We start from the raw sequence: 26,279 nt of genomic DNA on the forward strand, positions 1-26,279 counted from the left end.
CAGTGGCTTTCTCTTGACTCCGGCGGCTCATGGGAACTAGTGTACTATTAATGGTGTAGCCCGGCCTAATTTCTTTGTATTAGTGGGTTTATTTTTTGTCTCTTCACCTCAAACTAGGAAATGGAAGTTGAAGAAAATTTTTTCTCTTAAAACTTCTAAGCCTGTACCGTTTCGAAGAGCAGCCTGATCTATAATAGAAGCGATTTTTTAATAATAGTTTGATCAGCAATGCTGGCTCAAAAAGCTTCTGGAACATACTGCAGCACCGAATTTCTGCTAAGGAAACTAACAGACGTGATTGCCGTTGAAATACGATTGGTGAGACAGATATCAGCATTTTTTTTTAAAAGAGAAAACTCCCAAACTCTTCCTACTACCATTGAGAATTAAAAAAAAAAAAAAGTCATGGCCTTAAAATAGGGGCTTTAGCTTTTTTGAAGATAATACAGATGTTTCAAGTTTGAAAACCTAGGAGTTAAGGCAAAACCTGTAACGCTCTCAAATTCTGGAATCCTGTTCATTAATAGTGGATTGTGGATTCATTTATTAAATTATTAATCAAGCAGTTCTCAATGCCTGATATGTGTGTCTAATATTAGAGGAGTTGCTAGTGTGAACTAAAAAAACCTTAAGCCCTCTGCTAACTGAATGGACCCCTCTTGGCCAAGGGAGCCCCAGAAACCCTAAAACTAAGTTCCCAGTGATGAGGGGATGGGAGAGGAAAAGCAGAATTACATACGTGTGATTTCCCTCCCTAAATATTCGTGACTCCTACTCCTCCTATAGCTTGTTAAATATGTATATTTGACCACCCTGTTCAGTATAAAAACCTTGTTGCCTTTTGTCCCTTCTTTGAGGCATGTGTGCCTGGCTTCTGGCCTGGGCCCCTGCTTCCCAACCTGTTGGAATGGCGGCCTAGCAGGTTGGTACCCTTTTTTAATTTTTTTTGAGACAGAGTCTCACTCTCTTGCCCAGGGTAGAGTGCCCTGGCATCAGCCTAGCTCACAGCAACTGCCTCAGCCTCCCGAGTAGCTGAGACTACAGGCATGAGCCACCATGCCCGGCTAATTTTTTTCTATATATTTTTAGTTGGCCAATTAATTTCTTTCCATTTTTAGTAGAGACGGGGTCTCGCTCTTGCTTAGGCTGGTTTCCAACTCCTGACCTTGAGCGATCCACCCGCCTCGGCCTCCCAGAGTGCTAGGATTACAGGCGGAAACCACCACCCCAGGCCTGCTACCCTTTATATAAGAAATAGGCCGGGCGCTGTGGCTCACGCCTGTAATCCTAGCTCTTGGGAGGCCGAGGCGGGCGGATTGCTCAAGGTCAGGAGTTCAAAACCAGCCTGAGCAAGAGCGAGACCCCGTCTCTACTATAAATAGAAAGAAATTAATTGGCCAACTGATATATATATAAAAAATTAGCCGGGCATGGTGGCACATGCCTGTAGTCCCAGCTACTCGGGAGGCTGAGGCAGAAGGATTGCTCGAGCCCAGGAGTTTGAGGTTGCTGTGAGCTAGGCTGACGCCACGGCACTCACTCTAGCCTGGGCAACAAAGCGAGACTCTGTCTCAAAAAAAAAAAAAAAAAAAAAAAAAAAAAAAAAAAGAAATAAAGCTCTTCTTTATCCAAAATATAAAACTCGTTTATATATATATTTTTTAGTTAATACTTGTAATACAAAGACAAATAATTGCATTATCAACACTCACTTTATAATTACACTATGAAAGTGATAATTGCTACCATAAAGTGCTATGTCGGTACAAAGGTTTCTAGGACTATTCAGGAGGAGGGGGTACTTTGCATTTGAACCGGGACTTTGAGGCTAAGTAGTTTTCTAGGCAAAGCAGTTGTATTGAGACTACTCCACAGTAGGTATTATGATTATTTTAAAAATCAGTTGGTTACATACTTATAAAAACCCTTCCTTGACATTTTATGTTTTGTTTTGTTTTGTTTTATTTTTAGAGACAGGGTACTACGGTGGTGCCCAGGATGGCAGTAAATCCTGGGCTCAAGCAATCCTTCGGCCTCAGCCTCCTGAGTAGCTGGGACTATAGGCATGCGCCACCATACCTGGCTCTTTCCTTGACTTTTTGTTGCACTTAGAGTAAAATTGCAACTCACACAGCCTGATCTGCCTATGTCTCCAACCTCTTCAACCACCATTCTTTCCCCTCATCCATTTAGCTCTCCCTATACTTCAACTATGGTTTAGGTGCACTTTCTCATCTCGGCTTTTGCAGCATTCTGTTCCTGATGCTCTTCCTCCAGCTCTTCACATGTCTAGTTCAACATTATCCTTTTAGATCTCAATAGTACTATCATCCAAAGGGTGTCTTCTGTACCCTGCTGTCCTTTACTCTTGTTTATTTCCTTTACAGAACTGAAATCAGAATCTTTAATTATCTTGTTTACCTTCTAACTAGTTTATTGTCTGTTTTTCCCATTAGAAGGTAATACTTATGGCAGAGAGGCTTTATTTACAACTATATCCCCAAAGATTAGCCCAGTGCCTGGCTCATAGTAGACATTTGGTAAATACTTATTGAATGAGTGAATATTGGGTGGCAAGAAATTCTATATATCTGACACTGTGTGAGTAGGAAATAAAGCTAGAAATACAGTTCAGGGCCAAATTGCCATGATAAGGATTTTGAAATTTATCCTATAGGCAAGAAATTTCTCTACTTCAAATATTTGAATATTTATGATTTTTGACATTTGCAAATAGTCCCATACTATTTTTGGTTATTATTTTTCTTTAAATAGACTGACTTTAAACATAAATTTACATTTAAAAGAAATTTTAATATTCTATAAGTGGAAGACCAATATTTTTCTACTACAAATTCAAATTAAAGCAAACTGTTAAAAATTTTAAAAGTTTGTCCATCTGCTACCTAAAATCACCTGAGGTAACCTCAAGGGTTCACATATGAAACTAGGAAATGCTGCTAAAGTTAAAAATAGTTAAGTGATGGTTTAAGCAAGGGAGTGGCACAGTCATAAGTATTTTATAAAGAAATATGACAATATTATGAAGCATGTTAAGAAAGGAAGGAAAAACCAGTGAGGAAGCTATTGCAGTGGTCCAATCTAGAGACAAGAAAGGACTGAACTTGAACTAAGGCAGTAAATATGGACAAAACATATTAGGACAGAGGTCCCCAACCTATGGTGAGTTGCATAATTATTTAATTATATATTACAATGTAATAATAATAGAAATAAAATGCACAATAAGTGTAATGTGCTTCAATCATCCCGAAACCACCCCCACTCCCACCCGTCTGTGGAAAAATTATCTTCCATGAAAATGGTCCCTGGTGCCAAAACGGTTGGGGACTGCTGGATTAGGAAGTTTATAGAGAAGGCTGACTCAATAGTAAGTGACTAGAGGATAACAGAGAAGAGTTGAGGATGGATCTAAGATTTCTGGTTTAGAGAACTGGGATAATTCCAATAATAGATCTAAGGAGTTAAAGAGGAGCAAGTATGGAGAAATGGATTTTATTTTGAATATGTGAGTTCAAAGTGCTTCTGTCATGTTCAGGTGGTAATATCCAGCATGTGGAAATATGGAAGTAAAAACTCATAATAGGTTGGGGTAGAAAAAATAGATTTGAAAATCATGTGTATAGTGGAGTTTAAGTCACATAGTGGACGAGACTGCCAGTAGGAATGGGTAGAGCTTGAGAAAAGACTGAGGACAAAATCCAGGTTCCTTAAATATCTGGAGAAGGGGAGACAGATTGCCTTTCCCCAGGAGTACAATCTTATTTCTACCATCCCCCAAATACTAATAATTCTTTTCTAGTATACATGTAAAAAAAGTGAGGCCATTTTACAGCTCCTTTGATATATAGGTCTCAAGAAAGAATCAATCTGGCTCACTAGACAAAAATCTATTTTTAATTGTATAAAATTATACATATAAAATACATAAAGAGTACCAAAAAGATAAGTAAAATCTTTGACACCAAAAGTGGACAGGTTAGGGAACAATTTTTCTCAAGTTCCTTGGGATTCTACTGAGTGGTATTTGAGAAAAATAATAAATCCAGGAGGTGCAAGGACAATTCTTCTCACAACTCATACCCCTTAACACTTCCTTTTTTTTTTTTTTTTGAGATAGAGTCTCACTTTGTTGCCCAGGCTAGAGTGAGTGCCATGGCGTCAGCCTAGCTCACAGCAACCTCAAACTCTTGGGCTCAAGCAATCCTCCTGCCTCAGCCTCTCGAGTAGCTGGGACTACAGGCATGTGCCACCATGCCCAGCTAATTTTTTCTATATATGTTAGTTGGCCAATTAATTTCTTTGTATTTTTAGTAGAGATGGGGTCTCGCTCTTGCTCAGGCTGGTTTCGAACTCCTGACCTCGAGCAGTCCACCTGCCTCGGCCTCCCAGAGTGCTAGGATTACAGGCATGAGCCACCGCACTCTGGCCCCCCTTAACACTTCTTCCCAGAGAAAGTAGCGTAAGAAAAACAGGAGTGTTTGTGGTTTCTGAGTTATAAATACCAATAAAAAAAGATAGATGCATCTATTATTTAATGTGGGAGCCTCTACTCCAAGCCTCTACACTGCATGTGCTTCATGGAATACAAAGATGAGGCTTGGAGAATTCAAGGAAGCCCCTCTCAACCACTGATATAATTGTAGCTGGATTCCTTACCTCTGATCCATATGTACTGGTCACCAGGATGATTTCAAAAGCAAGAAAGCTGCCTTTCATTTTGTCCCTATCTAATCCAAAAGAGCAATTTGTGACTTGTTTCCTAATCTATTCTAAAAGGAAAGTGTATATTTGTTAAATGGGAAGTCCAACTGCAAGAGCATTAAGCATCTCAAGTTCAGTTTAGAAAGTATACTGAGCAATAATATAGTATGAAAGAGATCACAGAAACAAGGGGAAAATATATCTTAGAGAGACTACCAAAAAATTCTCCAAAAGGAGAATGCTTTAGCTGTACTACAGGTCATTTATCTCTTACTTCACCCAGAAGAGAGGCTGGGGAGGAGAATGATATTAAAAACACAAATAGCTGATCATTGATTCTCTTTCCTCTCCTGCAGTCTCCCAAGGTTCCAGTTAGGAAGTGCTGTAATAATTCTAAAGTCTCATCTAATTTTCCTGATCAACTCATGCTCTAATCAATGTGGAGGAAGAGGAAAGAAAAGAGAGAAATGAGATTCTAAGGTATGTACATTTAAGGTAGTAAACAGCAGCAGCTTAGTGGGAGTGAGAGGAACATGGCCCTCGCTCACCAAGTAGGACCAATAACACTTCCAAAAGCAGAATGATGGAAGACGGAATGGAGGGAAAAATGTTTTACCTTCTATTAGTCTATGCTGGCAGGAAGGTCTAAACACAGGGTTTAACTAAGCTGGGAGAGCAGGGGAGAAATGAAAAGGGAATATTGAAAGATAATCAGCTTCAACCCTGACCCCCTTCTTACTGTAGAGTACCTCTGGAAACCTGGACTACTGGTATGGTACAGATATTCCCCAGAAGCAACTTAAATAGTAAACTCCCATGAGTTCCTGGGCAGTTTCTTTCTTTTTTCTTTTTAAGAGACAGAATCTCACTCTGTTGCCCTGGCTAGAGTGCCGTGGTATCAGCCTAGCTCACAGCAACCTCAAACTCCTGGGTTCAAGCAACCCTTCTGCCTCAGCCTCCATAGTAGCTGGGACTATAGGCATGTACCACCACGCCCAGCTAATTTTTTCTATATATTTTAGTTGGCCAATGAATTTCTTTCTATTTTTTAGTAGAGATGGGGTCTCACTCTTCCTCAGGCTGGTTTCAAACTCCTGACTTTGAGTGATCCACCAGACTTGGCCTCCCAGAATGCTAGGATTATGGGCGTGAGCCACCACTCCCGGCCCCTGGGCAGTTTCTTAGGAGAGATTTAAAAATAATAAACCAAGTAAAGGGGGAGGGGGGAAATAAGAAACCAGATCTCTGCTTCTTTTGGAATAATAAGATAGGGAAGCCTCAAAACAAAGTGGCATTTGGAAGCAGAGAAGGAGTAATGTAGTGATGGGAAGGGAAGGGGTACCAAGCAGGTTTGGCTCAAGATAAACTAAAGCCAAAGGCCTCATACTTATACCCTGTTTGAACCCAACAGAAAGCAGGAATATAGCGAGAGTGGGGTACATAGTCCTTATTCAGTCTACCTGTTATTTTAAAAGGAGGAGACATGAACATTTAGCCAATCATATTGTGCTACTAAAATGACTACACAGAGTTAGTCTGGAATTTTAAGAGCTAGTAGAGCTCCAAAAACAGCTTGCTCCTCCTTGTAAAGTGAAGACGTTTCAACTGAAATTAAATCTAAAAACTGGAAGTAAAAAAAGGGATCTCTTAGCAAATAGGAATCCAGGTGTAGAATTTATACATATATATCTATATTTTAAAGTATAAAATTGAGAAAATATGTACAGAAATCATCCTAAGTCTTAGAAAGGAGACATACAAAAAGGCCTGGTGAGGATGGGGAGTACGTGGGTGGATGCCTAGCAGTTGGAAGAATGCATATTGCCCAACTGCCCAGCAGCCAGCATGAGAATATCTTTCTTCTCCTTGTGGAAGCGCAGCTCCTTGCCTGCTAGTCGGGCTTCATCCAGCTCTCTCTCGGTGGAGGCCAGCTCTCTAGACAGTGCCCCAGGTACAGTCTGCTCCCTGCTCACCCAGTCCAAGGCCATTTGGTGGCGAATATCATCATCCAGGGCCCGGTGTGAATAATGAGCCAACACCTCCTAGTGGGGGAGGGGAACGACGTGAAGATCACTGAGAGGGTAACAGTTCATATCATACCACACTGACCCATCTGGGACTAAGAACTCTTAGCCTTGGAGACCTAACTGAAGTTAGTACCTAAGTCTTTCAAGAAAATCTTTTTTCTTTTTTTTGAGACAGAGTCTCACTGTGTTGCCTGGGCTACAGTGCCATGGCATCAGCCTAGCTCACAGCAACCTTAAACTCCTGGGCACAAGCGATCCTTCTGCCTTGGCCTCCCAGAGTGCTAGGAGTGCTAGGCTGCACCTGGTCTCAAGGAGATTCTTAAGGAAACTTCCTGGTATGAAAAGTAAGACAGACAAAAGAATCACAGTTAAGAATCAAATAGGAAAGATTATAGGAGTGGAGAGGATACTTTTGATTTTCACAACCCGGTAACCATAGGGCTGTTCATTTCTAACATAGCAGCTACCTCAGAATAGAGGTGCTGCCAGACTGCTCCCTACCCCCCAACTCATAAGATCTCTTACCTGACGAGAACACTGTCTTTCCCTCATGGCCTTAAGGCTACCATTCCAGTGCAGCAGTTGAAAAACTGTCATTAGCTCCTAGGGGAAGATGATATGAAGTAACAGGACAGTGATTTTATATTGAGAAGTTGCATCAGAATTACATAGAAAATCTTTTACAAAATGAATTTGTGGAAGCATTTCTCATCACTCTGACATGCCCTTGGGGGAAGGAAGGTATTTATATTTTGAAAAATATTCTAACAGCCTTCTTTTCCTTCCTTTCCAGTATCAATGAATCAGGGATTAGTTGGAGGCATTATATATGTAGTTGCAGCTGACCCATGTTATTAGAGCCAGAAGAACAGTACCTGGAACTCCAGCATTGACTTGCCCTTGTTGGATTCCAACATGAATCGGAAGGCACCAATCCCTGTATTTGGGTTGTCAGCTTCCTCCTTGTTGCCCTGGGAACAGAGGAAAGGAAAAGACAAATAGACTTTCAATCAGGATTATCATCTCGGGCAGCACTGTCCGATAGAAATATAATGCAAGCCAATATTTAATTTCAAATTCTCTAGATGCCACATTAAAGTAACCCAATTATAAAGTGACCCACATTAACCCAACATAATCAAAATATTTTTGAACTATAATCAGTATAAACATTATTAATGAAATAGTTTACATTCTTTTTCTTGCACTAAGTTTTTAAAATCTGTTATCTAGGCCGGGCGCGGTAGCTCACGCCTGTAATCCTACCTCTCTGGGAGGCCTTGCGGGCGGATCGTTTGAGCTCAGGAGTTCGAAACCAACCTGAGCAAGAGCAAGACCCGTCTCTACTATAAATAGAGAGAAATTAATCGGCCAACTAATATATATAGAAAAAAAAATTAGCTGGGCATGGTGGCGCATGCCTGTAGTCCCAGCTACTCGGGAGGCTGAGGCAGAAGGATTGCTTGAGCCCAGGAGTTTGAGGTTGCTGTGAGCTAGGCTGATGCCATGGTACTCACTCTAGCCTGGGCAACAAAGTGAGACTCTGTCTCAAAAAAAAAAAAAAATATGTTATCTATTTTATACTTAAAGCACATCTCAATTCATACTAGACACATTTCAAGTGGTCAATAGCTATATGGAGCTAGTGGCTATTATATTGATCAACACAGACTTATAGGTGGTAGAAAAAGGTTAATCTTATTTCCCCTATTTTACAAAGTGGGAACACTGAGTCATAGAGAAGTGCTCTGATTTAGCCAAAATAAAAATGAGTTTGGCATACTGTATTGGATTAGTCTAGAGGACAACTAGGCAATGCATTTGAAAGGGAAATTATAGGAGCCATAAGTGTGGGAAAATTTGGCTTCCTGGGCATTTGCCTAATGTGTCTTCTATTAGTTATATAACTCTGCATGGGTGGAACTAAAACACTTTGTCCGGGCCCATGGTGGCTCATGCCTGTAATCCTAGCACTCTGGGAGGCCGAGGCGGGCAGATCGCTCAAGGTCAGGAGTTCGAAACCAGCCTGAGCAAGAGCGAGACCCTGTCTCTACTATAAATAAAAAGAAATTAATTGGCCAACTAAAAATATATATAGAAAAAATTAGCCGGGCATGGTGGCACATGCCTGTAGTCCCAGCTACTCGGGAGGCTGAGGCAGAAGGATCAATTGAGCACAGGAGTTTGAGGTCACTGTGAGCTAGGCTGATGCCATGGCACTCTAGCCTGGGCAACAGAGTGAGACTCTGACTCAAAAAATAAATAAAAAAATAAAATAAAACACTTTGTCCTACCTTCAAGCCTAGTGTGTGCAAAAATCAATACAGCAGTTAAGAGCATGAACTGAAGCTCCTACTAGTTAAGAGCATGAACTGAAGCTTCTACTAATAGTGTGGCTTTGGGGAAGTCATTTAACCTCTCTCTTCCTCAGTTTCCTCATCTGTAAAATGGGAATAATCATAGACCTACCTTATAGGATTGTTTTGAGAATTAAATACATTTTCTAAATTAAAAATAAAAATTTTAAAAGGGATAAATGTGGTCTGGAACTCCAAAATATAGGTATATTATTGTGCTGGTCCTGGTGTTCAGTTATACAATCCAAATCCATTCTGATACCGGCTATAGTTTGGTGTAGATTTGCTGGTGGTTTTTCTCTCTGTTTTAAATATTGAGGATAATTCCAGATCTTGGGGCTGAATGGGACTCCCAAAATAGGGCATCTCCTGGTTTACTGGTGACCTTTTGTCAACTAGGAAATTAGGACTAGGAAAATACTGGGAACACAGGGATCCAATTTTGTCCTCCTGCTTCCTAAGAAGTTGCCTGCTTTTCTAGCTGGTTCCACATAGCCACACATCCCAAGATTAGAACTTTATTTGGCATTCTTTAAGAAAGGAGACTAGATAGAAGTCAGGAGCCAATCAGGTTATATCCAAATTCAGTTTATTATAGGGTTTTCCTGTATATGTATCACACTTAAAATAATGCCAACCACTTAGTAAATAAAGCCACAAATGCTAGTTAATTATTATTATTATTATTACTTGTTTTTACTGTGCTAGAATCAACTGGAGGTCAGAACCACTCAAGATTAGCCCATACTGATTAATACATAGTTAATCTTTGTGGTGAAGCAGGGATCACAAAATTTGGATTTAGAGGAGGAGAAAGGAGAAAAAAATACAAAATTTGGATTTAGAAGTGAAAACCTAGAAGGAAAAAGATAATCTTCAAAACTAGGCATTAGTGCTCTGAGGCAAGCAACCATTTCAATTTTACTTGTAACTATTCAATATGATACCTTATTCAGTGCCTCACAAACTTTTTCATGACATGGAACATATAAAATAATGATCATGGCTGGGCAAGGTGGCTCATGCCTGTAATCCTAGCACTCTGGGAGGCCAAGGCAGGCGGATCACTCAAGGTCAGGAGTTTGAAACCAGCCTGAGCAAGAGCGAGACCCTGTCTCTACTAAAAATAGAAAGAAATTAATTGGACAACTAAAAATATACAGAAAAAATTAGCCAGACATGGTGGCGCATGCCTGTAGTCCCAGCTACTTAGGAGGCTGAGGCAGGAGGATAGCTTGAGCCCCGGAGTTTGGGGTTGCTGTGAGCTAGGCTGATGCCACGGCACTCTAGCTGGGGCAACAAGAGTGAGACTCTGTCTCCAAAAAATAAAATAAAATAAAACAAAAATAAGGCCGGGCGTGGTGGCTCACGCCTGTAATCCTAGCACTTTGGGAGGCCGAGGCAGGCGGATTGCTCAAGGTCAGGAGTTCGAAACCAGCCTGAGCGAGACCCCGTCTCTACCAAAAATAGAATAAATTAATTGACCAACTAAAAATATATATACAAAAAATTAGCCGGGCATGGTGGCGCATGCCTGTAGTCCCAGCTACTCGGGAGGCTGAGGAAGTAGGATCACTGAGCCCAGGAGATTGAGGTTGCTGTGAGCTAGGCTGACGCCACGGCACTCACTCTAGCCTGGGCAACAAAGTGAGACTCTGTCTCAAAAAAAAAATATATAAAAAAAATAAAACAAAAATAATATCTGTACAGCCAACTGGGATATACAGAGGAGGATGCTGGCAGCCCGAATGATTTTGGGCAGAAGAGGTCATCTGTCCCAGGCCTTGCCCACTCCCTGGGAGCTGAGGGTAATCAATATGATGGCACACCTTCAACCTATTTGTACAGTACCAGAGTGATATGACCTACCGGTTGGAAAGTTCTGCTTCATATCATACTTCCACACCTAACATGGTTAAACCAACTCCATTTATTCAATAAACATTTATCACAGAATACTTGATAAGTGAAAGAACCATTAGAATATAATTGGAAAGGAATTAGAGATAATTTAATTCAATCCACAAAGCAGATAACTGAAACAATTTAGTATATGTAATTACATCTTAATTAAATGCAAAGAGAAGAGAAACAGAAAATTGGTCATTTTATCACCCTATCAATGAATTTGCAGGGAGGAAGAAGAGGCAGTTTTAATTTCTAAACTGTAACTCTAAACTAAGTGCTTAAACGCCCCAGCATGGTGGCTTATGTGTGTAATCCCAGCACTTTGGGAAACCAAGGTGAGAGGATCTACTTGAGGATAGGAGTTCAAAGACCAACCTGGGTGAGACCCTATCTTTAGAAAAAAAATAAGAAAAATTAGCCAGGCGTGGTGGTGTGTGTCTGTAGTCCCAGCTACTAGGGAGGCTGAGGCAGGAGGATGGCTTAAGCCCAAGAATTTGAAGCTGCAGTAGTATGATCACACCACTGCACTCTAGCCTGTTTGACAGAATGAGACCCTGTCTCAAAAAAACAAAGTCTACTTGGGTTTCTATCTAATATTGGCTGGCACTACCACTTACTAGCTATATCACTTTAGGCAAAACTTCACTTCTGTGTTTTAGTGTCCTCTTCTGTAAAACAGAGGTAATAATAGTACTCATACCTCATAGGATTGTTATGATGTTCAAAGGAGATAAAATACATATAAATCCTGTAGAGTAGTCCCTAGCACAAGGATTAGCTATGGTTATTATCATCATTATTTGAAAGAACAGTTGTTCTTTTTAAAGAGAGCAAATAAATTATCTTCCTCATTTCTAAAAAGGGAAAAAGATAAGACACTGTATTATAACGTAGTTCTCTATTGATAAGATGAAGTAATGGAGGCAGGAGAAAAGCAACAATAAAAACAGTTTTATGGGCACAGTGGCTCATGCCTGTAATCCCATCGATTTGGGAGGCTAAGGCAGGAGGATCACTTGAGGCCAGGAGTTGAAGCTGCAGAGAGGTATGATTGGGCAGCTGCACTCCAGCCTGGGTAGCAGAGCAATACCGTCTCAAAAAACAAAACAAAAAAACCCTAGTCTTATTTTAAAAAAACACAAAAAATAGTAAGGGACTAAGGTCTTTTTTTTTTTTTTTTTTTTTTTTGAGACAGAGTCTCACTTTGTTGCCCAGGCTAGAGTGAGTGCCGTGGTGTCAGTCTAGCTCACAGCAACCTCAAACTCCTGGGCTCAAGCAATCCTTCTGCCTCAGCCTCCTGAGTAGCTGAGACTACAGACATGTGCCACCATGCCTGGCTAATTTTTTCTATATATATTAGTTGGCCAATTAATTTCTTTCTATTTATAGTAGAGACAGGTCTCGTTCTTGCTCAGGCTGGTTTTGAACTCCTGACCTTGAGCAATCCGCCCGCCTCGGCCTCCCAGAGTGTTAGGATTACAGGCGTGAGCCACTGCGCCTGGCCTGGGACTAAGGTCTTAAACCAAAATTGGGAAAAGCAAAATTCAAACTCACTTTTCATTTTAGGGTACTAAAATTCCATAAATCTTGAATTAATGGTTTCTGGTGGGCCAGGCGCGGTGGCTCACGCCTGTAATCCTAGCACTCTGGGAGGCCGAGGCTGGTGGATTGCTCAAGGTCAGGAGTTCGAAACCAGCCTGAGCAAGAGCGAGACCTCGTCTCTACTATAAATAGAAAGAAATTAATTGGCCAGCTAATATATGTAGAAAAAACTAGCCAGGCATGGTGGCACATGCCTGTGTCCCAGCTACTCGGGAGTCTGAGGCAGAAGGATTGCTTGAGCCCAGGAGTTTGAGGTTGCTGTGAGCTAGGCTGATGCCATGGCACTCTAGCCTGGGCAACAGAGTGAGACTCTGTCTCAACAACAACAACAAAAAGGTTCCTAGATACCAAAGAGATACAATGAAAGAAGACAAAACAACAAAAAACACATACATACAGATATAGAATTAGAGATAAGACACAGAACACGTGACACAACAGAGAATAAACAGAAAGACTTTCCAACTGGCCAGTTCACCCATCCTCCACTCTGCTTCCTTACAACTCCATGCAACTTACATTGAACGATGCCAGGGCCTCAGAGACACTCTTTTCAATGAATTCATCAGTGATTCTTCGGGAAGGATGTTCATTAAACACAGAGTTCATTAGCGCAATCTTTGCAGCACTCCTCCGGGCCTCAGCTTTTGTGGGGCAAAACTAGGCAGGGGAGAAAGAGTGACAATATATGTATATGTGCATCTGAGAAAGAGAAAGGAACAGTGGAAGGGAAACATTTGAGACAGAAGACACTTGGACACTCTGGATAAATCAACACACTCCCCAAAGTTTTTATTGTAAAATGGTTGGGCTGTTTGGAAACATAATTTTGATTCAACATCCTGAAGTCATTAAGGAACTGGAGATGGCTATAGCTCATACAAAATTGAATGCACAATGAGGAAGACTGCTGATGTCAGCATATAATCACTGGAAATGAAAAATATGCCTGTTTAAACTGTTGACAGAATTAATTACTCAAAAGCTAGATTCTGGCCAATTTATTATTAATAGAAATCTGGGCCGGGCGCGGTGGCTCACGCCTGTAATCCTAGCTCTCTGGGAGGCCGAGACGGGCGGATTGCTCAAGGTCAGGAGTTCGAAACCAGCCTGAGCAAGAGCGAGACCTCGTCTCTACTATAAATAGAAATAAATTAATTGGCCAACTAATATATATAGAAAAAATTAGCCGGGCATGGTGGCTCATGCCTGTAGTCCCAGCTACTCGGGAGGCTGAGGCAGGAGGATTGCTTGAGCCCAGGAGTTTGAGGTTGCTGTGAGCTAGGCTGACGCCACGGCACTCACTCTAGCCTGGGCAACAAGTGAGACTCTGTCTCAAAAAAAAAAACAAAAAAAAAAAAAAAAAGAAAGAAATCTGTATCTTGTTCTCTTATTCTGTGGACAGTAAAAAATTTTTTGATTTTTCTTAATAATCCGAGATTAGAACAAAGCTGTGTCTAGGCTGCTTCTGCAAAGGAAACCTCTGGTCTCTATCAGAAGCACCCATCTAGGATTCCTGGACTTCACTTTTAGTTGTAGGCAAGCATTTTCCCCAATAATGTAGTGAGCCAAAGGAGCTATACCTGAACAAGGTATCATAGAAAAAGTCTGATTCTCAGAAGTCATAAATCATTCAACTTCAGATCCCTAGCCACCATAGTATTCCTTTATAATTCATCTTTACTGGCTCCCTGAAAGGCCTCTGTACCCTTTGTCATTTATGATTAAGACTAGGAGAAAGATGCCCCACTGCTAAATTTGACTGGCTAAAAAAAAAAAAAAAAAAAGATTAACGGGAAAGGAAGAAAGTGATGTTGTTGTTTTTAAAAGTAGACCAGGTTATTATGTTCACTACTTAACCATTATTACTATCATTAATTCTTAATTTTCTTTAGCTGACAGATAGAACTGAGGCAGCATATGAGGTTGGTACATTAACCATAAGTCTTCTTGCCTCTTTGATTTCACTGTCTCTACTTCTCCATTTCTAGCCTACTGCCCACTCTGCTCTATAGTGCTGTTTCTGAAAAAGTTATCTGTGAAGAATACCACCAGAAGAAATTTTACCTGCCAAAGTGTATATAAGAGTTATAAGCTAAAAGAGGCCAACAGAGATAATACTACTTTTTCAGAAAATAACAGAAATCAAATTACTATGTTTCAGTTATGGGCATCATCATAAAAATTTTAAATCATTATTTAACAATGTGACGAAGTGGAAAGAAGGAAAGATCTTATTCTCTAAGAAAAGAAAGCATAAATATTAGTCATCCTGGGCATATATCTATTTCTCTGAAATAGCTGAAGATCTGAGGGAAGAAATTTAGTCACCTGATTTGAAATGAAGGTTCCTTAGAACTTTAGTGGCATTCATGCAACAGATCTATTAATAGCCTACTATGTGCTGAGTACTGAGTTGGGTGGTTGGGATTTAATATTGAACAAAAAAAGAGACAGACACAATCTCTGCCTCCATGTAGCATACTCCACTAGGGGAGAAAAACAATTATGATATGTTGTAATAAGTGATATGACAGGGAAAGTTCAAGATCCTATTGAAGCACACAGTAGCAGTTCTAACATTATCTAAGGGTTACACAAACCATATGGAAAACAGAACAAAGTTGTTTACTGTTTTCTCTAAATTCCTATTCAGACTCTTAAGTTGACGTTTCAGAAGCTGCTTTCCTGTCTGCAATGTAAAAAATCTATCTTTGTTGATAATATTCACCCTAGTCCATAATAATTTCTTACTACCCCATAATGGCAACCATTCTTTTCATCACCATAGGTCTTTCTTACAACTGTAGAATGTTAGTAGAAAAGACTTTAGAAATAATCTAACCTATCCTCCTTTATGTTATAGGTGGGGAAACAGGCCCCAAAATGATACCTCACTAGCCCTACTGCCAGTCAGGGAAATGAGAGTTTGGATCTCCTAACTCTTAGATGAATACTGTTTCCACCATTCATAGTCCCTCCTTTGATCTCTTAGAGAATTCAAACCTTGCTTTCTTTAGTAATTTTCTATGAAAAATTACTAAGGGCCAGGCGCGGTGGCTCACACCTGTAATCCTAGCACTCTGGGAGGCTGAGGTGGGTGGATTGCTCAAGGTCAGGAGATCAAAACCAGCCTGAGCAAGAGTGAGACCTCCTCTCTACTTAAAATACAAATATTAGCCTGGTGTGGTGGCTCCAGCAGGCTGAGGCAGGAGTATCGCTTGAGCCCAAAAGTTTGAGGTTGCTGTGAGCTAGGCTGACACCATGACACTTTAGCCCAGGCAACAGAACAAGACTCTGTCTCAAAAAAAAGCACTAAGGGCAAAGAATATTGTTCTATATCCTCAAGAAGAGATGGCAGGAAGTTGGAATGCAATAATGAAAGCCAGATCAGAACATGGGTTGGGTGCTGGTAGTCTGATAAAATGAGCAAGGGCATATTCAAATTCAAAATGGGTTTGAGTTTTTGAAAGAAACGCATGCTACTGAGGTTCTTTTGTGGTCAAATGAGCCACAAATGCTTGCCAGAATTATTTACTTAGAATTGGTTTGGGTCCTCAAATATGTTATTTCAGAGTGGTGGAGAAAGCCCTTTCTGGCACCTAAGCATTTATTGTTGCTACTGCCACCTCAAAACTCTTACCTGGAAACTCCCAAAGCAACTTCCCCCAGGCAAGGTGACATAGCAGACATAGGGAGGACTGTTGGAGGGAACCATCTCATAAACCACTAAAGCCCCATTCTTCAAGTCAGCCCCACGGGACTGCTTCATCTGCCAGAATTCCTGAAGTGCCTCCACAACATTCACTACAAAAGAGAAGTAGTTAAGTTCAGCAATGAGAACACCTCCAAGTAGTGCTGTACTTCAATACAGTACCTGTAATCTACCTACGTTAAGAGCCTGCCTCTTAGCTCCCTACGTATCACCATTTAAAAGCATTTAAGTTAATAAACCTAGACTATGATTAAATTAATGTACATAGGAAGAACAGAGTATGCCTGCTTTCCTCCCTCACCTCTAGTTCACATTTTGATTTAGTCCTAGGATAACTTAAATATTGGGAGTAGAATTTCCACAATCAGCAGAACATTATCACTGCCTGATGAAATACAAGTAGATTATTCCACAATTGGTCAGCTGGCCGATGATGATGATGATAAGCTCAATAAGTGCTAACATTTATTGAACACTTACTGTATGTCAGGCATTTCCTTAATAAGGCAGGTACTTTTATTTATCCCCGTTTTACAGATAAGGGAAATGAAATATAGAAAAGTGCCCAAAGTTATAACAGCTAGCAAGTAGAATTCAAGAGTAAGAATTTAAACTCAGGCAGTCTTGTTTCCACAATCAATATTCTTTTATGCAATTCTACTACTCACGGAAATATGAGCAAATAGTGAGCAAATCCATGGCCAGATTTCTTATCCATCCAGGAATACTACATGTATACTATGTGAGATAGAAGAAAGAGAGAGAGAACACTTCTCTTCTGAGGCTTTATCTTATATAAATGATTTTTGGAGGAACTGTATGGTGGGAGACACTTCTCTGTGGGTTTCTCATGCTCCTTCACATCTTGCTGGGTATGTTAAGATTGCAAAGCCCTGACTGCTCTTTACTTAGGCCATTTCTCAGGAATCTGTTTGCAGCAAGAAACATTAAAGGATGAGGTAATGTGTTCCACTGGGACAAAGAACAAGCTTGCTTACAGCCTGTTATAAAATGGCAGGTCCCCCAAGCTCAGTGTTTCTCTCTTGTGATATAACCTGTGGTCTATGCAAGCATCCACCTGAGCCCTCCATATCAGACTTGGGAGGAGGCAAAGAGGATTGATACAAATGTGATGCTCATGCTACTTGCTATGCTATGAGTAATAAAGTCCTTCGTCTCTGACCCAGATGTCTCTTGACTTCACCCAGCATCCATGAAACAATTTCTGGCTAACTTACTAGTTTAAATAGAATAAAATCAATCTCTATACATGACATTGTATTCTAGAACCCTTTTTCCCATTCCCTACCTTTTCCTTATGTAGCCTACAGGGTAAAGGGGGGGAGAGAGATTAACCAAATAATTTCAAACAAATGTAAAACTGTAACTGATATATGCTATAAAGGAGTAGTAGATAGTGGGAAACGCTGTAGGAGTATCTGATCTAGTTAAAAGATCAAAGAAAGCTACCCTGAGGAGGTGATAACTACAGGTAGGAGTAGAAATTCACTAGGCAAGAGATGAGACAATAGTATTCTGAGTATAAGGAATAGCATGTACAAAGGCTCTCTGACAGCAGGGAACAAAGGGACTAAAAGTGAATAAAGGGACTAAAAGAAGGCCATTGGGGGTCCAAAGAAGGAATGAGGGGAAGTATGATGCAAGATGAAGTTGCCAGAGGAGGCAGGGACCAGACCAAGTAGGGCTTTTTCGGTCATGTCAGAGTATTGGCTTTATGCCAGAGCAATAGGGAGCAACTGAAGGATTTTAAACAGAAGGAGGGATGAGAGTAGTTTGCCTTTGGAAAGGATCATTTTGACTCTAGGGTTCCCACATTTAACTAAAGCCTCATAATAAGAAGTTATCATATGTGCTTTCCAATATCTTGCAACATGGTGTCTTCTACTCTTAATTACAACAAGGACTCATTCATTCTTTCATATTACCTCAGTTCAGGTCTTTCAAGAAGATACCAAGATGGGATAGACATGCAAGATATTTATTGGGAAGGAAGTAGGAGAAGGCAGGGAAAGCCCTCATATCACAGTGAAGGTCTGACACCTGTGGAAGAGAGGGAGGGAAGGAGGTTTGGATATGAGGATCTCATACTGCAGTGCAGTTTCATGAAAGGTTTGGCCAACCTAGTGGGAAGTTCTCATACCAAAGGAAACCCACATCTCACCAGGTAGTGCCTGTGCATGCTCAGTCATTGGCTGGGAGCAGCCTACAGGAAGCATGGCCTTGGTGCAAATGTGGTGATGGACCCAGAGGGGGCAGCTGCTGAGGCTGTTAGTTATGCTCCCTGTAGCAGGAGATCTGAATAGCACATTTTCATGGCTGCCATACACACATCAAGCAAAAATTTGAGCACTTAATAAGTGTGTGGCTCTATTCTAGGCATTAGGGATGCAAAGAAAAACACACAGTCCCTGTCAATAAATTGTTTAAAATCTGGTACTCAATAATAAGTTATCTCACCTGCTCGGCAACAGAAACAGAAACAACCCATATACCAACCAGAGGTGAAAAGCAGTGTAAGCTCTTTTCTAATACCCTAGCTTTGACTTTTTAGAATGTTCATTCTTCTATTAAAAGACAGCATGAAAAGGAAACTCTCTTTCCCACCCTTGGTTTTGGCAAGGGCTCTTCAAAGGTCACTGCTGCCCAGAAAGCTTAGCCATCTTTGTTCTTTCCATTGAGATCTTTTCAGCCCCAGTTCTCTCTTTGAGACAATTCAGCACAATGCACTGGGTGACAGCTCTCCTGACATGCAAACAACAGAGACAATATTGGAATAAAGAGGAAGGGGAGGAGACCACCATAATTAGGAAGGTCTTATTAAAAGGCATATGTACAGTCTATATTCAGTTAAATCCCTCTTGGCACAGAGTAGAGGACAAATTTTTAATGATTACTCAAAGCCAAAGGAAATGGGGAGTATTATTTCAGAAATGTGAGTATAAAATGAGAGATTGGGCAAAATGGTTAAGAAAAAGCGGTTAACTGTGATCAGCATTTGAAAATGCTCATGGACTCATTCATTTTTAAAGCTGGAAGGAACTTTAGAGATCATCTAGTCCAGCTTGGGCTAAGGTAGGACAGATGACTTGTTCAGGGTCACATAGCTTTTGCATAGTTGGGGCATGCATCTAGATATCCTGATGCCAGTGTTCTTTTCAATTTAGGAATCTTTACCGAGGGTCAAAGGTCCAGTCTATGGTTGGGCTTCACAGGGGCTCACAAGCCCCCTAAAACTGTTAAGTAAAATTATATGTGTGTATGCATATAAGTATTTGTGCATGTGTATTTGAGGGGTACCTACAGTTTTTGTCAGATTTTCATTGAGGAACCATGGATATAATGGTTTACATAAGGATGGCTAAAGATCAGCGAAGTATGAGGATAGGAATGATGAGATGTACATGTTTGACAGCCACAAGTGCTTTCTGTAAGACCAAAATAGTAAGGAATATTTAAGTGCTTATATCCTGATGTTGAACAACAAGAAAAAAGAGAATGATTTGGTTTTTGCCTTTAAGAGATAAAATATTAGTTGAGTATCTAAATGCAATGAGAGGTACAGATCATTTATCTACCAGAATAAAAACATTAAAACAACACATGAAACTACAGTAAAGATTTTGTATTATAAGAATAAATAGGGCCGGGCGCTGTGGCTCACGCCTGTAATCCTAGCACTCTGGGAGGCTGAGGCAGGTGGATTACTCAACATTGGGAGTTCATAACCAGCCTAAGTGAGACCCCGTCTCTACTAAAAATAGAAAGAAATTAATTGACCAACTAAAACTATATATATAGAAGAAATTAGCAAAAACCACTATGCTTGCATGGTGGCACGTGCCTGTAGTCTCAGCTACTCCAGAGCCTGAGGCAGTAGGATCACTTGAGCCCAGGAGATTGAGGTTGCTGTGAGCGAGGCTGATGCCACGGCACTCACTCTAGCCTGGGCAACAAAGTGAGTTTCTGTCTCCAAAAAAAAAAAAAAAAAAGAGAATAAATACAATATGTGGTCGGGGAACAGGGTTAAAGAGATAATAAATAGATAATGAAATTGAGAGGTGAGTAAAAAGGCTCTCCCTGATCATACAGGATAGTGAGAATAGTTGGCCCAGCTTAATTCACATTATTAAGGAAGATAGGGAAGTTGGTTAACAATATTTCATGCAGTATTTACTATTTCAGTTTTTATTTTTTTTTTATTTTATTTTATTTATTTTTTTTTTTGAGACAGAGTCTCGCTTTGTTGCCCAGGCTAGAGTGAGTGCCGTGGCGTCAGCCTAGCTCACAGCAACCTCAAACTCCTGGGCTCGAGTGATCCTTCTGCCTCAGCCTCCCGGGTAGCTGGGACTACAGGCATGCGCCACCATGCCCGGCTAATTTTTTATATATATATCAGTTGGCCAATTAATTTCTTTCTATTTATAGTAGAGACGGGGTCTCGCTCTTGCTCAGGCTGGTTTTGAACTCCTGACCTTGAGCAATCCGCCCGCCTCGGCCTCCCAAGAGCTAGGATTACTATTTCAGTTTTTAGAAGGTACCCCTGAATAGTCCACAGTACACAGTCTCTGTGGAAGGGAGGGAATGGGAAGTATTAATAATAGTGACTTTGAGAAGGGACTCTGGTAGACTGAATAATGGCCCCTGCTAAGATGTCCATGTCTTAATCTTTAGAACCTGTGAATGTTACCTTATGTGGCAAAGACTTTGCAAATGTGTTTAAAGAATTTGAGATAGGAAGATTATCCCTATCTGGGTGGGCCCTAAAGGCAATCAGAAGTGTCCTTAGAAGAAGGAGGCAGATTTGACAAAACACAGAAGAGGAGAAGGCATAGAGGCAGAGACTGGAATGATACAGTCACAAGTCAAGGAATGTCGGCAGCCCCCAGAAGCTGGAAGAAGCAAGGAGTAGATTCTCCACTAGAGCTTCTGGAGGGAGCACAATCCTGCCAACACCCAGTAATACTGATTTTGGACTTATGGCCTCCAGAAATGTGAGAGAATAAATTTCTGTTGTTTTAAGCTACCAAGTCTGTGATAATTTGTTACAGCAGTCACAGGAAACTAGTACAGGGACTAATCCAACATTTCTAAAAATTAGAAATATTCAGACCAATCAATTTAACTCCAGTCACTTACAGGAAAAGAAACTATCTGTGATTCTGAGGAAAAGGAGCAACTAAACAGAAAATAATACACAAGATTCATTTGTTCAACTTAGTGGAGTAGCTGGGCAAAATTTCCAATCAGGTAGTCATATTATAACATAAAGGGATAGCAATAATTCCAAAACAACACACTTGGGCCAGGCATGGTGGCTCACGCCTGTATAATCCAAGCACTCTGGGAGGCAGAGGCGGGCGATCACTCAAGGTTAGGAGTTCGAAACCAGCCTAATAAAGAGCGAGACCCAGTCTCTACTATAAATAGAAAGAAATTAATTGGCCAAATAATATATATAGGAAAAAATTAGCTGGGCATGGTGGTGCATGCCTGTAGTCCCAGCTACTCCAGAGGCTGAGGCAGAAGGATTGCTTGAGCCCAGAAGTTTGAGGTTGCTGTAAGCTAGGCTGTCACCACGGCACTCACTCTAGCCTGGGCAACAAAGTGAGACTCTGTCTCAAAAAAAAAAAACAAAAAAACACTTGAAGAGAGAAATGTGGCAGTTACAGAGCAAGGAAAGTAATTTGCTCAATCATGCCAGTTTAGGATTTGCCAGATATCAAACATGAGAAGGGGACTATATGCTATATAGAAAAAACAGGCAAAAGAAATGGTAATGCTAATAATAACTATAATTTGCACAGTTTTCAAAGTATTTCCAAATGCATAATAATAACAACCAATCTGAGTACTATTATATTCTGTATGCTTTACATCGATTATCTCATTTAATCTATCTAAAACTATCAGGATAGGTATTATAATATGCATTCTACAAAATGTAAACAAATTAAGGAATAGGCCAGAAGTGGCAGAACCAGGATTTAGAAACAATGATTGTTGGGCTCCAAAGTCCACCCTCTTTTCTATTGTACAATCCTGCCTTCTTGTACCATTAATCCTCATATGCTCTGTAAAGTGAACTGTGAGCTCCATCAAGATAGGGACTAAATATCTGCCTTGTTCACCACTGCATCTGGTGATTAATAAATATTTATTGAATGAATGAATGGGACAGATGAGACTTAGAGAGATTAAGCAATTTCTTTAAGATCACAGAGACACTATTTGACAGGGCCAGTTCCTCTGATTCCAAATCCTATGCACTATAAACTAATTAAAATCCTGAAGCATATTGAGCTATGTATGTATGCTGGGTGGGTGGGTGAGAATGGGGAGATAAAGGACAAACAGATGAAATAACAATTTTTTTGTATGAATGCTAAGATCCTATATGAGTGAAGGTAAATCTACTTCTTTCTTTTTTTTTTTTTTTTTTTGAGACAGAGTCTTGCTTTGTTGCCCAGGCTAGATTGAGTACCATGCTGTTAGCCTCGCTCACAGCAACCTCAAACTCCTGGGCTCAAGCAATCCTCCTGCCTCAGCCTCCCGAGTAGCTGGGACTACAGGCATGCGCCACCTTGCCCGGCTAATTTTTTCTATATATATTAGTTGGCCAATTAGTTTCTTTCTATTTATAGTAGAGACGGGGTCTCACTCTTGCTCAGGCTGGTTTCGAACTCCTGACCTTGAGCAATCCGCCCGCCTCAGCCTCCCAGAGAGCTAGGATTACAGGCATGAGCCACTGTGCCCAGCCTATTTTTTCTTATAATTTATTTTTCTTTTTTTTTTCTTATCTTTTTTTTTCTCTTTTCTACCCCATTTATCGATTCTTTCAATAGAAGGTAAATCTAAAGACTGTGACTTGGCTGGGTTCCAAGGCCTGGCTCATGCCTGTATTTCCAACACTTTGGGAATCCAAAGAAGGAGAATCACTTGAAGCCAGGAATTTGAGACCAGCCAGGGCAGCATAGCAAGACCCTGTCTCTACAAAAACTTTAATTTGCTGGTACAAGTACACAAATGGGCCTAAAAAAGAGAAAATAAAATAATTAAAAATATATTTAAAAAGTAAATTTAAAAAAAATTAAACACACACACACAAAAAATCCAAAAACTTTAATTTGCCAGGCATGGTGGCACACACCTGTAGTCCTGGTTACTTGGGAGGTTGAGGTGAGAGGATTGCTTGAGCCTGGGAGTTTGGGGTTACAGTGAGCTATGATCACACTACTGCACTCCAGATTGGGAGACAGAGCAAGACCCCAGCTTAAATAAAGAAAAAATAAATAAATTGAAAAAACCCCACCATGACTGGAAAAGGGAAATTTGAAGCAGTCAGGAAGAAGATGTGGTAAAGCACTGCTAGATGAGGGAATGGTCTGGGCAGAAACCAAACTAAATTGTATTCAGAGGAATAGAGCCATCCCCCAAATACCATGCCATCAGTCACAAGGGTATGTGGGTGCATGCCAATGGCAGCTTTGCCTAGGAATTGAAACAGAATAAGTGATTCCATGTGGTGAAGGACTTTTGAGCCAAATCGGCAGAGATTCTGCTTGCTGAACTATCTGCCAAACTCTCCTAAAGTACTGGCTGGACACCCAGACTGGAAATGAGAAACTTAAGAATAATGAGAGAAACTATGATGGGAGGTGGGGAGGTGGGAGAGAGAATCCACCACAGAGTCTGAAGCCTGACTGTTCTTTGTCAACACAGTCCTCTTTTTCCCTCATCCTTGGTAAGGAAATGAAACTTTTTACAGGATGTCCAGTTTAGAAACCAAACCAGAGGCTCTCCAGATAACAACACAGACAAGAAAAAGGGTCCTCTATAATTTTAATAAATGCCTATAAGTTTCCTAGAGGAAGACTTCATATTTAGGGTGACCATTCCTGGCTATTTCTATGCCCAGAGACAAAGACTTTCCCTTGATCTCAACTTAAAGAGACCTGAAGCAGCAGGATAGTAGCTGATGGCGGTTCCATCATATAGCCTTGTTAAATCTAGGAATTAAACTAGAAAAATAACTTCCTCATAATGAATTTCAGAATCATTTTCATTTGTATCTCCAGTACCTAGAAGAGTACCTGCCCTATGGTAGGAGTTCAAATTGTATGAAGAACAAAGGGAAACTGATGGTAAATGAATCATTAGGTATACATAGCAAAATGGATCTGAAAATCTGTTTTCATCAGAATTTTTTGGTTTACACAATCAGGATTTAAGAGTCGGAGAAAATGAGACATGTTACTCTTAAGGAAGTATGAACCAACAAATCTGAGATGATGATAATTTTTAGGTACCCATTATATATCAGTTGCAATATCTCAGTTAATACACATGATCCCTGAAGAAACTGAAGCTCAGTGAGGTTGAGGTCCTTCCCCAAACACATAGCTGGTAAAGACAGAAATCTCCAAAGCCTGTGTGTGGTCTTTTCACTACACTTTCTCTGAAAAACAACAACAAAAAGTCTGTAGAGAAAGCCCTGCAACTTTTGTCTGTATTACTGTTAAATTAGAAAGTTAAAGATATAGTCATTTTTGGGTCAAGTAGGATGTGGCCAAGCAGACAGAAGTGATGTCGGAAATTCCAGACTTAAATTCTGTATCTCACACCCCTCACTATATATTCCTTGTTACTTACACTATAAATATGGAACTTGAACTCAGACAGGAAATTCTACACTGGCTAAATTAAAACAACGAAGAAAATCCTTACATCCCCCTTCTCAGAAATTAGGCATCTTTAGATGAAGATTTCTAAGCAAAATAGGGTTTCTACCTGGCTCATTTCCACAGAATTTAACATTGACAGAGCCAAGGCCTGGGATTTATCCTCAGTTCCTGGACAAGGGCCAGGAAAACAAAGCCAGACAGAGAGGCAGGAGTTCTGAGTCTCCATACTAAAAAAGACAACCAAAGTGAGGTCCTAAGCCACAGGAAGCTGGTGTGGGCTCAATGGTATGGGACCAGATTTAAAGAAAGGCACAATTATTGTGAGTGACTTGTGAAGGCACTACCTAACTATCCAGCAAATCTTAAGTTGCATTGAAATTTCAGAGTTAAGTAAAGAATTAAAAAGTCAACATTAAGGAGCCCGGGGGATTGATGAGACCACAGAAGAAAGATTGAGAGGGTGTGGACGAGAAATGGGATCTGTGATGAAGGACAAGATCCCACACAATGGGGACTGGTTCTCAAAGGTAGAAAGATGTTAACGCCTTAAGCTAGGGGAGGAATTCTATTTCCGTAGGAGAAAAGGTTAGGAAGAAAAGAGGATTGTATCTGAAAAAGGGGGTCTCTGGAGAATATATTAATAACTCAGTAAAGGGGAGGAGGTGGGAGCCTTAAACGTATGTATGAGTGTGTGCGTCTGTGCGTGAGCGTGTGTGTAGCCCAGAAGTAAACTCCCCAAAAGGAAATGCATGTTAGGGCTCCACGCCAGGAAAAGCGATCCGGAGGACTGTGGGAGCAAGGCTCCCTTACAGAGAGTGTCCCGCAGGAGGCCAGACCCGCAGACTCACCTCGGCCATAGCCCTGCGTGTGCTTGGCGAAGCTCCTTACCACGGCCTCCACAGCCTCCCGCAGCACAGCCGGGCTGCCGGCGGCGCCGGGGGGCAGGGGCAGCCCCGGGGCCCCTGACTCGAGCAGCGGCGGCGGGGGCGGTGCGGGTGGCGGTGGGGCCGGCGGGGGGCCCGCTGGGGGTGTGGCGGCAGCAGCCGCGGCCCCAGTCACTCCGGGCCGCAGCGCTCGAAGAGTGCCCCTCCCGCTAGTGCCCACTCCAGGCTGCAGCCGCTGTGCTCGCATCGTCTCCATCCCGGCTGCCAGTGGAGTAGCGGCCTGCAGCCTGCCAGCCTGGCCAGCTAACGGTCCCCGCCACCCCAGTCAGGGAGCGCCTGGGGACTGAGGGCGGTGCCGA

At 41.1% G+C, this 26,279-nt stretch overlaps 2 protein-coding genes across 3 annotated transcripts in view; one reads left to right on the forward strand and one right to left on the reverse strand.

Moving 5' to 3' along the window:
* POLR3GL (RNA polymerase III subunit GL) overlaps window positions 1–26,279 on the forward strand; it is a 43,382-nt gene continuing 17,103 nt past the window's right edge. For both annotated transcript variants that reach the window (XM_076000059.1, XM_012761952.2), the window contains exons 1-2: window positions 1–318; window positions 5,082–5,205. The gene's annotated coding sequence lies outside the window, so the exon portion shown is untranslated. The remainder of the gene's footprint in view (window positions 319–5,081; window positions 5,206–26,279) is intronic.
* On the reverse strand, window positions 3,897–26,274 carry LIX1L (limb and CNS expressed 1 like). The gene is made up of 6 exons (XM_012761945.3): window positions 25,885–26,274; window positions 16,263–16,426; window positions 13,139–13,279; window positions 7,628–7,723; window positions 7,278–7,355; window positions 3,897–6,767 (listed from the first exon to the last, which is right to left on the reverse strand). Exons 1-6 carry the CDS (start codon window positions 26,174–26,176, stop codon window positions 6,525–6,527), a joined length of 1,014 nt encoding a protein of 337 aa, XP_012617399.2. The 5' UTR covers window positions 26,177–26,274; the 3' UTR covers window positions 3,897–6,524.

Source organism: Microcebus murinus, chromosome 2 (genome assembly GCF_040939455.1).
Source record: "Microcebus murinus isolate Inina chromosome 2, M.murinus_Inina_mat1.0, whole genome shotgun sequence".
Classification (NCBI taxonomy): Eukaryota; Metazoa; Chordata; class Mammalia; order Primates; family Cheirogaleidae; genus Microcebus; species Microcebus murinus.